The 16,308-nt window shown below is 39.9% G+C and overlaps 1 protein-coding gene across 2 annotated transcripts in view; it reads right to left on the reverse strand.

Annotated features, from left to right (window-relative positions):
• Rnf121 (ring finger protein 121) overlaps positions 1-16,308 on the reverse strand; it is a 55,278-nt gene that overhangs the window by 16,563 nt on the left and 22,407 nt on the right. Inside the window, exons 3-4 of one of the 2 annotated variants that reach the window (XM_051192424.1) lie at positions 14,574-14,715; positions 2,604-2,712 (exon numbers count right to left, since the gene is read on the reverse strand). In XM_051192424.1, coding sequence (XP_051048381.1) covers positions 2,604-2,712; positions 14,574-14,715 — 251 coding nt within the window. Of the gene's footprint in view, positions 1-2,603; positions 2,759-14,573; positions 14,716-16,308 lie in introns of both variants that reach the window. The other variant, XM_051192423.1, reaches the window with a different exon arrangement.

Raw genomic sequence — 16,308 nt, forward strand, 5'->3', positions numbered from 1 at the left:
TTCAGGATTTACACAGATTCATAGGAGAAAAAAACATCAGGAAAAGCATGGAATTTTAGATCTTCTAATACTTAGATTAGTAAGCTTTTATATGCTAAATAAGCTCAGATGAATCATATTTCTAGAATAAGTTTACTTATTTCCCTAAATGGTAAAAGCAAACTACCTTTCTCACTGTGGTGCATGGAGCCTACTTCTTGTTAAAGTTAGATGAATGAATAAGGTCATTTATGAAGCTTGGAAGCACCATCAAGGTTATGGAATATTACAAAACAACCTTCCATATTACTAATACTCTCCCTCTCTCCCTCTCTCTCTGAGACAGGGTTTCTCTGTGTAACTCTGGAGCCTGTCCTGGAACTCGCTCTGTAGGCCAGGTTGGCCTAGAACCCACAGAGATCTGCCTGCTTCTGCCTTCCAAGTGATGGGATCAAAGGCATGCACTACCACCACCCAGCTTACTAACAATATTTCGATCATACTGTTTGCCACTGGTAACTTTATGTGTATGTGTGGCACACACGGGGAGGTCAGAGAGCAACTTTGTAGAGTGGGTTCTCTCCTGCCTTTGCTTGGATTCTGATCAAACTCATACCAGGCTTAAGCAAGGAACATCTTTACTAAATGAATCATCTCACTATATGTAGCCCAAGCTGTCCTTGAATTGGTTCCCTGCAGCCCAAGGCTGACCTCAAACTCACAATTACGGCTATTTAGTCACTCACATGTGATAGTGTGCTTTAATTTTGGAAAAATCACTTTCTATGAAACTGAGCATTTATTACATTTTTAAGGATGAAAAAAGTCAAGGCTCAAAAGGTAAGGTCTCACTGTGTGCAAGTTACAATGCTGGGTGTTCCAATTCCATATCCACCAGGTACTAGATCCTGTGCCTTCTCTCATGGCCTACAGAGGGGCCAGGGAGAGGCTTCTGGATCACCATCTTCATTCTCACAGTGAAATTCAGAAGGTCAGAGAAAGGTGTGCAGTAAACAGAACACAAGAAGCACACAAAGTCTGCAAACAGGGAGACTTTGGGTCAGGCTAGGCAGCTCCCCTGCTAGGATAAGTCCATGCACACCTCTCTTGGCACTTACCAAATGCACTGCAACAGGTGCTTTCTCAACCCTCTCCTCCATTAAACCCAGCATTCCTTGAGGTCAGGGACCATGTCTTATCTAGCTCTGTATCCCCAGTGCTCACCAAAGGGCCTGGCACATAGCAGATGTTTGTTGAATGAATGAATGAATGATAAAAATATCTTTTCCATTCAGGTATGAATATTAATTAAATGACCTCATAAGCTGGTTTGGAGGATTAAACAAGAAATGCATTTGGATAAAACAAAGAATTATAGAAACAGTAGCTTTGGGGCTGGAGAGATGGCTCAGTGGTTAAGAACACTAGCCAGTCTTCCAGAGGTCCTGAGTTCAATTACCAGCAACCACATGATGGCTTACAACCATCTGTAATGAGATCTGGTGCCCTCTTCTGGATTGCAGGCATACATGCAGACAGCACATTGTATACATAATAAATCTTAATAAAAAAAAAAAAAAAAAAGAAACAGTAGCTTTGTTACAAAAGATGGAAGTGCTATTCATTACAAAACTACAAATATGCTGATATTCATTCATTCAACAAAAATTCAGGAGGCTAATATGTGCCAGACTCAGTGGCGGAGGCTAATATGTGCCAGACTCAGTGGCACGGCCTGGATATACATTGAGCAGCACAGTGGATGTCGGGGAGACAGATACTCAAAATAACTCTGTGCTGTAAATTGTAATGAGTTCAACAATGGAAAACCATGGGGTCTTCATAGAAAACATAACAGGAAATCTAATTCAAAGAGGAGAGAAGGGTTCACAGGAGAGACAGACACTTAAAATGATGACCCTGATGACCACAAAGGCTTGTTTGTTTTGAGTGTTTTTACAATACCAGCAGACCCTGATGTAGAACGTCAACTGAAGAACAGGGAAATATTTGGAACTCTGAACCTGTATTAGGGGTGCGGGTCACCCAATCAGCTTGTTTTACAGAGGCCCTAAACCAACTCATTTTGGCAGACAAAATTTTTTTCAAAAGGCTTTTTTTGTTTTTCATTTGAAACCCATCTTCTTCCCATGCTTTCCAACAGATTCACTTCAAGAAACCCAAGCCTGGGGGGCTGGAGAGATCGCTCAGAGATTAGAGCATGTGCTGCCCTCGCAGGAGATCCAAGTTCAGTTCATACATGGCAGTTCAGGAGGGGTCTGTAACACCAATTCCAGGGAATCTAATGCCCTCTTCTAGCCTCCACCGGCAGTACACACATGCATCAGGGAAAACACTTGAACAAATAAAATACAAAAAAAAATTTTTTTTTGTTTGTTTGTTTTGAGATAGAGTTTTCCTGTAGCTTTGGAGCCTGTCCTGGAACTCACTTAGTAGATCTGGAACTCTCAGAGATCTGTCTGCCTCCCAAGTACTGGGATTAAAGGTGAGCACCCCCCCCCCCACACACACACAAAGAAAAAAAGGAGAAAAAGAAATGAAGGGGGGGGGGGGAGAGGGAGGAAGGGAGAACCAGGCTCTTCTCTACCTACATTCTCTCTCACCTTGGTGTTGTCTGTACTAGAGGTTTCCTTGTGGCTCGGAAGGTGACAAATGCTGTGACAGCAGAGAAGAAGATCCAGATCACCAAGAACCTCCACCAATGCAGCTTCACTGTGAAATAGAGGGGAACAACCCACATCTGAAAGAGGGTCACCATCTGAAACACAAACACAAGCACTTCAGCTCCAGCCTGCTCCCTCTGAAGGTCCCCGATCAGAACACTGCATGCTTAGCCTATCTTCTCTTGCATTTCCAATTTTGTTATTGTTTTAAAACAGGTCTCACTATGTATCCCTAAGCAGGCTTGGAACATACATGATCTGTCTGCCTCTGCCTCCTGAGTGCTGAGATTAAAGACATATGCCACACACCCAGTCACATTTCAATTCTTTGTAAACAAAACTCCACTAGTGTGATCAAAATTAGAAAGCTGGCATTATGTCTGACTCTTCCACTTTATCCTTCATTAAACTATATTCTAGACACATTTTCCCTTTCCATTGAGTTCTTGATATCTCTTACCCAGCTTCTCCAACTTCTTTGTTAAGTTCCCCTGCACCTATGAGGAAAAGTGGACAACACCCATGGTAGGGCCAACTAATATCATTCCCTATGCTTTTTTGTCTAGTTTTTTTGAGACAGGGTTTCTCTATAGCTTTGGAGCCTGTCCTGGAACTTTCTCTGTAGACCAGGCTGGCCTCAAACTCAGAGATCCGTCTGCCTCTACCTCCCGAGTGCTGGGATTAAAGGCATGCACCACCATTGCCTGGCTAATATCTACATTTCAAGACAATGAAATTTAAAAGTTTCATGGCCAGTGAGAGCAGGATGGTTGTTTTTATACCACATCCCAGTTTTTCAAAAAGCTAAAATTCAGGAATTCCTGTCCTTTTTTGCAGAATATAATGTAGCCAGACCTTTTGATTTGATTCTTTGCTAATCTCTGGGTTTACTGCTTTGTGAGCAGTTCCAATGACTGCTGTTAAAGCAATGTGAAGAACAAAGGCCCTTTTTTCCACTTTCAGTATGAGTCTAGTTGTTCATCCCCTAGTTTTGTGTGTGGTTGTTTGGTACAATGTCTTTTCTTGGCTTTTCCAGTGTTTCTTTTGTTGTTTTTGTTTAGTTTTAGTTGGTTTCAGGTTTTTGTTTGGTTTTTCACGACAGGGTTTCTCTCTGTAGCCCTGGCTGTCCTTGAACTCAGGGATCCACCTGCCTCCCTCTTGAGTGCTAAGATTAAAGGTATGTGCCCACTGCAGGCTCCTCTCTAGCCTAATCTATAAAAAATAGTAAAACACTAAGGCAGGGACTTAGGAAGGTGGTTCAAAAGGTAAAGTGATGAACAAGAATGAAGACCTGAGTTTGGATCCCTAGTACCCAGTATCCAAACAGAAGCCAGGAATGTCATCATGCTTCTGAATTCCCAAAGTGGGGATATACATGCATGCATGCATGCATGCATACACACACACACACACACACACACACACACACACACACACACACACACACACACACACATTTTCCAAGCTCATCTCAGTTCACTTCTTGCTGCCTGCAGGACTAAAATACAGTTCCTTCTTCACTCACAGTTCCTTCTCCTCACACCATGTGTTTGCATGCCACCATGTCCCACCATGATGATAATGGACCAAACTTCAGAAATTATAAGCCATCCAACTTAATGTTTTCCTATATAAAAGTTGCAAAGGTAATGGCCTCTTCATAGTAATACGAACTCCAATTAAGACAAACTCTAAAACCACATAGATAATGGGTTCCCAATAAAACTGAATTTTGAATCAACAAAACCTAAAAGGCCAGGAAGGAGAAATAGAACTACTGTTGTTTGAACAATAGCTAATTAATTAAATTGGGGGGGGGCACTGTTAATCACTAACTCTGGGTTTTCCTCTGAATTTCACAGAGTATACACTATACAACAATGTGTCACAAAAATAAGGACAAGCTACCACCAAAAACAAATCAGTACAAATGTAAAAAAATCTCAGTAGTAGGAAACATATATTCTGTAGAATTCACTAAACAAGGAACTGAACAGGTTGTAGGTGAAGCTAATGGGGGAGAATTAAGGCACAAATTATAAATATTAATAATTCAGTCAAGCTACTGTAAATTTCTTTTTGAGACAGAGTTTCTATACATAGCCCTGGATATCCTGAACAAACCAGGTTGGCCTTGAATTTACAAAAATCTGCCTGGCTCTGCCTGCTGGAATTAAAAACTTGCATCACCATGCCTGACATTTTTTTATTTAAAAAAAATTTATCTTACGTGCATATGTGCGTGTGTGTGTTTGTGTGTGTAGGTCAGAGGACAACTTGCAGGCATCTGTTCTCTCCTTCCACCATACAACTTCAAAGGATTGAACTCCAGTTACTGGGTTTGGTGGCAAGCACTTACACTCTCACCTGCTGAGCCATCTCACAGGCCCTTGTTTAGTAAATGAATTTAAACTTCATTTTTAATTTTTAAAAACATTCATTTACGCTTATGTATATAAGTGTTTAGCCTGCATGTATATATGGGTACCACACGCAGGTCTGGTGCCTAAGGAGGTCAGAAGAAAGGGCTGGATTCCTTAAAACTGGAGTTATAGATGGTTGTGACCTACTATTTTGGTGCAAGGAATTGAACCTGGATCCTCTGCAGAGTAACAAGTGCTCTTACTGCTGAGCTATCCCCCAACCCCTACACTGGGATTAAAGACATGTGCTGCTACCACCACCTGGCAAGAGAAGCATTTTCATGGCAATCTTGGCAATGGAAGGGCATTTGGTGACATCTGGTAGCAATGTTTATGGAGATATATTAAGTTCAACAGTTTATGAAATATCTGTACAAAATAATAGGAAAACTTTGCCCTGGTCTCTCTTCCAATATATGAACTAGGCAGCTATGCAGAGCTTCAGGTACCAGCATAAATGGTCAGAGGAGAGTTACAGCAGTGTGGGCATGAGCTATCTGTAGAGATTTCTATACAAGGTCATCTCTAAATGGCTAAAAACACAAAGGACCTGCTTACTAATTATGGATAGCATGTAGCTTAGGGCAGAGCAAACAGGCAGCCAACCAATATGGAAATACAAAAAAAAAAAAAAAAACAAAAAAAAAAAACCAAAACTCATAATGAATAAAGTTGTTTCTAGGGTATTAGATGGAACATTCCAAGAACTAATAAGTTCAACTCGGAGGGAAACAGCCTCTCAGATTGCCCCAGTACAGGATGGGAAAAAGCGACTTAAGAGCAGCTCACAGCCCAGGCACATGGTGGTAGAAGGAACAAATTCCAAAATAATGTTCAAGGAGATTCTACAATAACAGCCCTAGAAAAATGCCAGACAGTGGTGATGCATACCTTTGATCTAGCATAGAGGAGGCAGAGGCAGGAATCTGTGAGTTTGAGACCAGTGTGGTCAACCAAGTGTGTCCCAGGACCCAGGGCTATTGTGAAATAATCTTTTTGTTCACTGTAAAGATGTGTTGCTCATTGGTTTAATAAAGAGCTAAATGGTCAATAGCTAAGCAGGAAGAGGTTTGGCAGGACTTGTGGACAGAGAGAAAGCATTGAAATGAAGAAGGGCAAAGTCACGAGGAGAAGCAAGATTAACAAGACCTGTTGAAAAAAGGTACCAAGCCTTTTTGCTGGGTTAGTTTAAATTGTAAAAGCTAGTTAGAAACAAGCCCAAGCTATTGGCCAAGCATTTATAATTAATAATAAATTTTGTGTGGTTATTTAGGAGTTGGCTGGCAGAACAGAAAAGTCCACCTATACAGGACTACACAGAGAAACCCCTGTCTTGACAACCAAAGAAAGAAACAAACAAAAAGAGTGAGTGGCTCACAAAAGAAATATTGAGGGGTTTCAGGAATACACAAACTACCTCAGAATATAGGTCTATAAGGCCACTATCAAAAAGTCATGGTAACATCAGGCTACCTAACTGAAAGTCTACTCAGAATGAGAAGACAGTGCTTCAGAGTCCTTTGTCACTGGGCCTTGGCATCATGTCTAAGCATCATACTAACTATAAAAAGAATACTGGCTTAAGCATGCATGACCATAAGGGCTGTCAAGGTTAAAAAATATCTGGAACAGAATCCTGTAAGAACAGCTGTAAATACTGGATATTATGCCCGGAAAAGAATCCAGGAAAGGCAGGCCATTAGAAAGTTGTCTATGAGCCCAATAAGCAGACGTACCCAGTTGTTCCTATGACTTGGCAAGACCATACATTGCTAGACTAGTCTATAGGGCAGAGAAGTGGTTGGCAGATTCCTCCTATTGAACCCCTAGCAAATGGCCATCTTAATTTCCAGAGCAACCATAACATCACTAACATATGCTACTGACCTTTAAAAAAATCTGTTTCTGTGTCCCTCCTGCCTCTGGATCCAACTCTTGTCTTTCAGAGAAACACTAAATTTTCTACCAGTATGGCTTCTTTCCCAAGCTGTCCCCTCTCCAAATAAGCAGCCATTTAACAAACATTTACTAAAAACAGGCTAAGAATTCAACATGAATAAATAATAAAGCCTCTTCAAGGACTTAAGTCTATTCAAAAACAAAAACTTAACTAATTCAAAATATGTTCTAGAATGGTATAAGCCCTGGTGGTCAACAAAGCACAGAAGTGAGACAATTCACTCATAGTGGGAACACCAAGAAAAGCTTTGATCTTTGGTCTCCTAAGCCCAGAAACAAAAGAGATGGGGGAAAAAAAAATCTACATTATTCTGCAGAGTCCAGGTAGGACACTCTGCTGTTCATCCATTCAGGATGTAATAGCTGTTCAGGGAGTAGGGCTTGAAAAGAAACTATATTTAACAGCAGACACAAATTATGAAAGCTACTCCTTGGAGATCTTTAAAAATAGGACAGATACTTTTCCAGGCACAAACGTCTCACTTCCCCTAACATTCCTGTGGGAGCTAAAGAGTAAGTAATATCAGAATCTGATGAAAACCTAGCTACAGAGAAGCCAAAAGTAATGTCTGACCTGGCATAGTACAAAGGTTTCCAATTCAGATCTTGTCTGCCTAGCAGCCTCCTTAACATCATTCTGAGTTTGTGGAGGAGCCTAAAAGGGAGGTAAAATGGTGAAACAACTAACAAAATGGAGCTTGTAAAAGTACCTGAGATCCAAGGAAAGGACTCTGTCAAAGACATTAAGGAAGAAAACCCAGAAGAGCTAAAAGCAAAAATTACTGTGACAGGCAATATATAGTAACTTCCTAAGGCTTTTGAAAGAAAAAAGCCTTAGGTTTAGGGGCAGGAGAAATGGCTCAGAGGTTAAGAACACTTGTTACTCTTCCAGAGGACCTAGGTTTGGTTCCTGGCATCCACAGGGCAGTTCAAACTGCCTGTAACTCCAGTTTCAGGGGATCTGATGTCCTCTTCTGGCCTCCATTGGGCATGTGATGCACATACATGTAAGCAAAATATGCATAAAATTTAATAATGAAAACATGAGTACTTATATTACACACACATATACACACACATAAAGAAAACACACATTCACATAAAGGGTTGGAGAGATGGTTCAGCTGTTAAGAGCATTCCAGAAGAGAGCCTAGGTTCAAATTCCTGCACCTATATAGTGATTCACTACTGTCTGGAACTCCAGTCTCAGGGTGTCTGATGTGTTCTTCTGGCCAGGTAAGCAAATGGTACACAGACACATATGCAAGCAAAACACCCATACACATACAAAAAAAAAAACAGAAACAGAGTCATGTTTTAAGGATGGATATGATGGTATATATCAGTAATCCCAGCACCTACAAGAGTAAGAAGCAAGAGAATTAGGAATCAGCTGCAGCTGCATAGCGAGTTAAAGGTCAGCTTGGACTACATGAGACACTAAACAAAAACAAATATACATATATGATACAAACAATAGCAATCATAACAAGAGCAACAACTAGATTTTAATTTGGGCTCCAGTTTTGTAACAATCATATTCTCTTAGCAAATCACCTAAGATTCTGCTTGATGGTTTTACTAGTCTGAAAAATGGATAGAAATCCCTGCCCTATCTTGTACAGTAGTAGTTTGGCTTGGTTTTTGTTTGTTTGGTTGGTTGGTTGGTTTTCTTGGGTTTTTGTTTGCTTGTTTTGAATTTTTTTTTTAATGCTTTATTATTTTTACTTGGTATGTGTGAGAGAGGGAAGAGGGAGGGAAGGAGGAGGAGAGAGGAAGAGAAAGAAGAGGAAGGAGGGGGAAGGAAGGAAAGAAAGAAGAGGGAGAAGGAAAGGGGAGGAGTGAGGGAGGGAGAGAAAGCATACACGTGTGTACGTGCTGACTGTGTATATGTAAGGTCAGAGGGCAACTGGAGTAGGTTCTCTCACACTACCTGAGGTACAAGGATCAAACTTGGGTCATCAAGTCTATTTTCAAGGGCTTCTACTCACAGAGCCACATCACCAGCCAATTTTATTATTGGTGTTTATCAGTAACAGGCATTTGTACATGCTACGCAAGCACTCTTCCATGGAGCCATAACCCGATCTCACAGCACGTTTGCTTTTGCTTTGTAGTGCTGGGCCCTGCTTGTCACCAGAGTACTCTAGTCCATGTCTAGCCAAGAAAAATCCTTTTTCTTGGGTAATAATTATCAGATGTAAAATAAATAATTTAAGGTATTTTTATTGATGCTGGAAATGAAAAGAACATTATCTGAAATTAAGAAACAGGAAACAGTTTGTTCCAATTAAGTTAATTTGAGCTAACTCTTCTTTGAATGTGAAAAACTAGACGAGCTCCTAAACTACAGACAGCAAGTGATTCCCATGAGCGCCTAGGCTACACAGATTGGTGGGCAGCATTCCAACTACTCCAGAGTGGAGAGCAGAGCTTCTCATCAGGGATCCCTTGTTTCCCAGGGAGCACACTGCAAAACCTGGAGACAAGTCTGGATATCCACTAAAAGGTGCTTCTGTAGAGGATCAGGATACCTGGTGTGATAGCTATTCATTGGTTATCAACTTGCCTATATCTGTAATTAACTAAAAAAAACCCCAAAATGCATGGGTACGTACAACTGTGAGTGATTTTTGATAAATTAAATCATTTGAAGTGGATAATCCACTTTTAATCTGGGATTTTTGACGAGGGAAGATACACCTTTAATTCAGATCTTTGAGACAGGAAGACCCACCTCTATTCAAGGCCACATCTTTTGCTGGAAGCCTATGTAACAGACATGGAAGAAGGAAACTTCTCTTTTAACCTGCTTGCGCTCACCCTCAATAGCAAGTCCATTCCCTTACAGGCATTAGAGCCTACTTCTTCAGGATTCTGGTGTATACTAAAGACCAGCTGAGACCCCAATCTCATGGACTAAACAACTACTGGTTTCTTGGGCCTTCTGTTCCTAGGTAGCCATTGTTGGATTAGCTGGACTAAAACCTTTAAGCCATTCTAATAAATCCCCTTTGTATATAGAGATCCATCTATTCTATAACTTGTTACTCTATAGCCCTAATACTTATCTGACATTCTGTGATGCACAGCATAGCCTTCCACACCACACCACACAAAGAATAAACTGACCCAAAATGCCAATAGCCCCTGATGAAAACTCTCATTTAGGACAACAGGACTAGTGTTTTTCCATTTGGTGGTCACATGGGCTGGGTTGCAAACCTACACCAGTGAAGAACAAAATTGTACTCAGTTGAAGAGAAATGTAAGCCTTATCAATCAACTCCATCATTTTCTGGCATGCCATAAACACTTCTTTTTTAAAGTTCTCATGGCTTCCTCAAACACTCCATGCTACCCAAATAACCCCTGTGTGTTTCCTTAACACAGCATTCTCAGGAAGTCATTTCAATTCTCTTTCATGGCCATTCTTTATCACCAAAACACTACAATATATTTAATATACATACTTTTGCTTGTACTTGCCAAGTATGTCAGTTACCCTTTTCAGACAGTACTCAACCAATATATGGTGAAACAACTAAAATTATTTCTATTTAATTACGTGTTCTTTTCTATCTTATTCTTGAATCTCCCTCTCATACAAAGTCACCAATATCCTAAATCTTGAATTTTATTACTCTTGCATTTTTTTATGTGCATGTGAGTACCTCTGATGTCATTACTAAGCACCATTCACTGTTTTAAAAGGAAACATTTCCAGATAATAATTTTGTTACTTATGTACTTTGGAATCAATGCCTGCCATTAACTCTATTAAAATCATGAACTAATTTTTAAGGCATAAATTCTACCAAGAATTTAAAGATTGATAGGCTATAAATATTTGCACAGCACTACAGCATGAGCTAATTTTATCTAAACCTGTGGAGAAAAAAAAGAAAGGTTTTAGTTTTTTCTCTCCACTGTGTGGGAATTCTTCCTGGATGAAATTATAAATATGCATAAATCATGTTTAATAATAAAATATAAAACATCTAACTGTACAATGCAATTATAGATTGGCATGTAGCATATAGGCTAGTATTCTATCAATAATTAATTATATACAGCCTTTTCAAAGATTAGGTTGAAGTCTGAGTATGTGTTCTGTATTTATTGAGAATTCTTGGCTCTCACCAGGATTAAATATAAATGGCTTGGATGACCAGTTTTGTTTCAATGCAATCAGACTACTTTATTCATTGTTAATGCTTTCATGAAAAGGTTTTACATGCAGTATATCTATGAAAGTATTGTTCATACCGATCAGAATTTAATTTGTGTAGAACAGGTTTTTATTGAGACAGGACTGCTCTGTGTAACAGCCCTGGCTGTCCTAGAACTCATTCTGTAGATGAGGCTGTCCTCAAACTCTCAGAGATTCACCTGCCTCTGACTCCCAGGTGTTGGGATTAAAGGCATGTGCCACTGCTGCTGGCTATTTTTTTTTTAAGATTTGTTTTTTTATCATTTATTATGTGCATGTCTGGAGACATCTGTGTGTATGTATAGTGGCCTGGGAGGCCAGAGGAGGGTGTTGAGAACTGAACTCAATGACTTTGTAGCTATGAACATTTCCTGTTCTTTAAGAGAACCCAAGTTCAAATCCCAGCACCTTTGTGGCAACTTACAACTATCTGTAACACCAGTCCCAGGGGATTTAACACCCTCTCCTGGCCTTCAATGCCACTATATGTATATGGCACAAAGACACATGTAGGCAAAATACCCATAAGCATAAAATAAAAACATAAATATCAAAAGGGCTGTCACTCTACACTTGTTCTAATGGTTTTTCTATTTTTCTGGGCTCAATAAAACCTTGTGGTATCTCTATGTTGTTGATGACACACAATAACTACAAGTGTCTCATCTCACACAACAGGGTGAAGCATGAGCAGGGTCCACCCAGACAGCAAAGTTGATGGATAATGACTCTTTTGAAACTCTTGGTATCATGTATCTCATGCACTATGACCTGAAGGTACAAATCTCTATTAGTCATACATAACAACCCCTGAAGTAGATATAGGCCAATGTGGTCTGGAACTTGAGCAAGCTCAAGGATAAAGGTCAGCTTCTTTTCCACTATGCTCCAGATTATTCCTTAGTTCCCTTGGCAGAAAATCATTTTTAGAGGTCACACAGAGCAGAGCTGAAAATGTAAAATAGGAAACAAATAACATGGGTTTAATCCAACCTCTGCCTAGTTATATACTCAGCAGGCCAAGAGTATCTATGCTTTTATCTAATACCATTGGTATACAGATTAAGTGAGAAAGCACGGCTGGCTTTTGGTGACACACACCTTTAATCACAGCACCCAAGGAGGCAGAAGCAGGCAGACTCCTCAGCCTGGCCAACAGAGTGAGTTCCAGGATAAAAAGAGCTACATGGAGAAATTCCATCTCAAAAATCCCCTAACCATCTTTGGCAATATTACAAGTCTAAATATATACTGAAAAAAAAAAAAAGCATGTAGTGGTTTATGACTGAAAGTCATAAAGTAAAATTATCTAATGGTTTTATCACTTGAACAAAATTATTCAGATTTTCTATTTCAGTCTCTGACTGAAGAAAGCACTAGTCACCAAATTATAATGAGTTTTAACTGAGTTTATACAAGTAAAGTACTTAAAATATTGAGAACTTGGTGAATATTGTAAGTATGGTTATGCCTGCTTGTTCCCTGCACTGGGGAGACTGAGCCAGGAATGTCTCAAGTTTATAGCCAAACTGGACCAGTCTGATTCGTTTATGTTCTCTACATGATATGTGATCTTCTGTGTTATTTTTCTGTCCATTACTGAAAAGGGAATACTGATTTCTCCAACTACTGTAGAACTGCCTATTTCTCCCATCATTCCTGTCAGTTTCTGTTTCCCATACCAAGTACATAGCTGTATCTTGCTATATAGTAATTACACTATATACAACAATCACATAAACGTCGTCACTTGTAATCTTTATTTAACCCTGTTATTTGACATTAGTATAGCCAATCCACCTTCCTCCCTTCTTTTTTTAAGATTTATTTACTTATTTTATATATAGTGTTCTGTCTACATGCATGCCTGTGCACCAAAAGAGGGCACTAGATCTCATTATAGATGGTCCCCGAGCCACCATTTGGTTGCTGGGAATTGAACTCAGAACCTATGGAAGAGCAGCTAGTGCTCTGAACCTCTGAGCAATCACTCCAGGCCTCCAACTTCATTTCTTTTATTTTAAAAATATTTTGTTTTTAACCAGGTAGTTGTGGCACACACCTTTAATCCCAGTATTAGAAGGTACAAGCAGGTAGATCTCTGAGTTTAAGGCCAACATGATCTACAGAGTGAGTTCCAAGGCAGCAAGGGTAACACACACACACACACACACACACACACACACACACACACACACACACACACACACACACACACACAAACTGCTCAAAAAATAAAACAAAATTAATTTTTAATTACATATATATGTGGGGTTGGAGAAAGGATTGTGCACACGTGTTTGGGTGCTTGAGAAGCCAAAGGGAAGGTGTTCAGATCCTATGGAATTGGAGGTGCAGGCAGTTGTAAATCACCCAATGAGAATGCTTGAAATCAAATTCTGGTCCTCTTCAAGAGGACCCTCTTTCTTTGTTTTGAGGAGACAGTGTCTCATTCTATAGTTCTGGCTGTCCTCCACCTTTCTTTTGGCTATCATTTTCATGGAATATTTGTTCCCATCCTTTTACTTTCATTTTTTTAAGTATGTGTCCTGATATCTAAGGTGAGACTTACACACCTAGCATGCTGATGAATTATGGAACTTATTTTTACTCCAATTTGTCAATCTCTATCTTTTACTGGAAGAATTTAACCTCTCTAGAATTGTCATTATTAATAAGAAGTACATACTTATGCCACTTAGCTCCCTTCCAAATGAATGATTTCTGAAATTTCCTTCATGAACTGTCTCACAATGTTTAAAAGAAAGTATCTTCTTGTTTTGATAATAAGGTAGTCTCATGTTGGGCTGGGAGTGGTGGTGCTGGTCTTTAATCCCAGCACTTGAAAGATAAAAGTAAGCAGATGTAAGTTCGAGACCAGCCTGGTCCACATAGTAAGTTCCAAGGCAGGCAGAGCAAATAGTGAGACCCTGTCTCAAAACCAACAAATAAAAAAATATTCTCATGTTTTATCCTTGTTTTCATATATCAAATCACTTGCTCTTCAGACACACACACATGTTTATCCCACAAACTACTCATCATTCCATATGGAAAACATTGCTACTGTTATCTGTCTATATGTGCCCTTGGTCAGGCTGGATCCTAGGACACTTACAAAGGGTCTCTTGATGACTAAAAAGCGAGAGGTGCCAGGTATGGTGGTACACACCTGTAAATCTAGTATTTAGGAGGTAAAGACAGAAAGTTCATAAATTCAAAATCATTCTCATCTACTTAATGAGTACAAGGCCTTCCTGGGATACACAAGATCCTGTCTCCAAGAACATTTTTAAACAGTGAAAAGTGGCTTACATTGTAAGAACGGGGGTGCCTTTGTTTCCACTGTACCAGGAGCAGCTGGGCCACCACCAAGGTAGCAATGAGGATGAGGACCATTTCGGCATGCATGGCTTCGTGGCCACGATGTTTGGCATGCATACGTGCATGTTCCACCCTGAAAGCCAAACAGACAGGGTGAGTCAAGGAAGGGATGGTGTAATAGTAAATGAGCAGTGTTTCCTAGCGTATTCTTCTAGCCTATAGCTTAGAACATGGCCCTGGGTTTTTCATTTATTTATTTGTTTGTTTGTTTTTGAGGCAGGGTATCTCTACAAAGCTGAAGCTATCCTAGAACTCAGTATGCAGGTCAAGGTGGCCTCAAACTCAGATATCTATCTGTGTGCCTCTGTCTCCTACATGCTGGAATTAAAGGCTTACATCACCCTGGGTTACAGTTCAACTGAAGGGTACCATGAGAAGAACTAGGAGCTAAGAGCCATGTCTGAGAGAATGGACATGGACTAGAATAGAGCCTCTCTGGATTCTAGTTACATGGCACAGCTATTAGGGTTAGAGATGCCCCTTGGAGTAGAGAAACATAAAAAAAACTTCCTTGGATCAGGAAGGATATGCCAAGAGAAGCTATGTCACTGCCCATTCCAATTCTATTTCAACCTGACACTAGACAGAGAAAGTAGAGCTTATAGTCATAAAGCCTTAGACTCTTAGTATTTATCACACCACTCAAGGGTGTAACATTGTACGTGTGCTGATTCTAGAGTCTTACTTTATTCATCATAACTTTTTGTCAGGGCTAGAGAGTTAGGGCTAACTAAAGGCTAAAAATTCTGAATTGCTTTACATCTGTACTAATCTAACCATGTCTTCACCATCAGTATCAAGCAAACAGCCTCTTCAAGGGCTCGAAGAAGTTCAATAATCTGACAATTAGACAATGAATCTGGAATATTCATCCAAAGCTGGCATTTAGATAGTTGAGCACACATCTTTAACCCCTACACTCTGGAGGCAGATGCATGTCTATGAGTTTGAGGCTAGCCTGTCTAAAATACATTTGTGAGACCTTGTCTAAAAACACACATACATATTTTGCAATGAAACAAAAATATATCTACTTACAGCTTTAATCCATTGTACCTAATCCTAAACTCTGTGAAAACAAAGGACACAAGGACACAACTGCACCTCATTCCCAATAACAAACCCTAAAATCTTTCCTCTTTTTAATCATTTTCCTACACCCTTTCAGCTTAACAGCCCTAATCTACCTTCCTTCCTTCCTACCTACCTACCTTCTTTTCTTTGCTTTTTTTTATTTTTTTTTGAGACAAGGGCGCACTGTGAAAGCCAGCCAGGCTAGCCTTGAACTCACAGAGACCTAACTGCCTCTGCCTCCAGAGTCCTAGAATTAAAGGTGTGCACCACCATGCCCAGCCTGGTCATAATCTCTTAATCATTATTCATGTAAAATAATATAAACATTATCCTGGTTTCTTTCTCTTACATATGATCCAGTTAAAAAATCTTCAGAATTGCTAGTGGTGGTGTACAACTTTAATCCCAGCATTACAGAGGCAGAGGCAGGCTGATCTATGTGCATTCAAAGCCAGCCTAGTCTAGAAAGTGAGTTCCAGGACAGGCTCCAAAGTTCAGAGAGACCCTGCCTCAAAAAAAACAAACAAGCAAATGGAGTGAATTGTAAGGCCTGGTGTTACTGGCCTATATCCCAGCTACCTCAGAAGATGGG

This window comes from Phodopus roborovskii, unplaced genomic scaffold (genome assembly GCF_943737965.1).
Source record: "Phodopus roborovskii unplaced genomic scaffold, PHOROB, whole genome shotgun sequence".
In the NCBI taxonomy this organism is placed as follows: domain Eukaryota; kingdom Metazoa; phylum Chordata; class Mammalia; order Rodentia; family Cricetidae; genus Phodopus; species Phodopus roborovskii.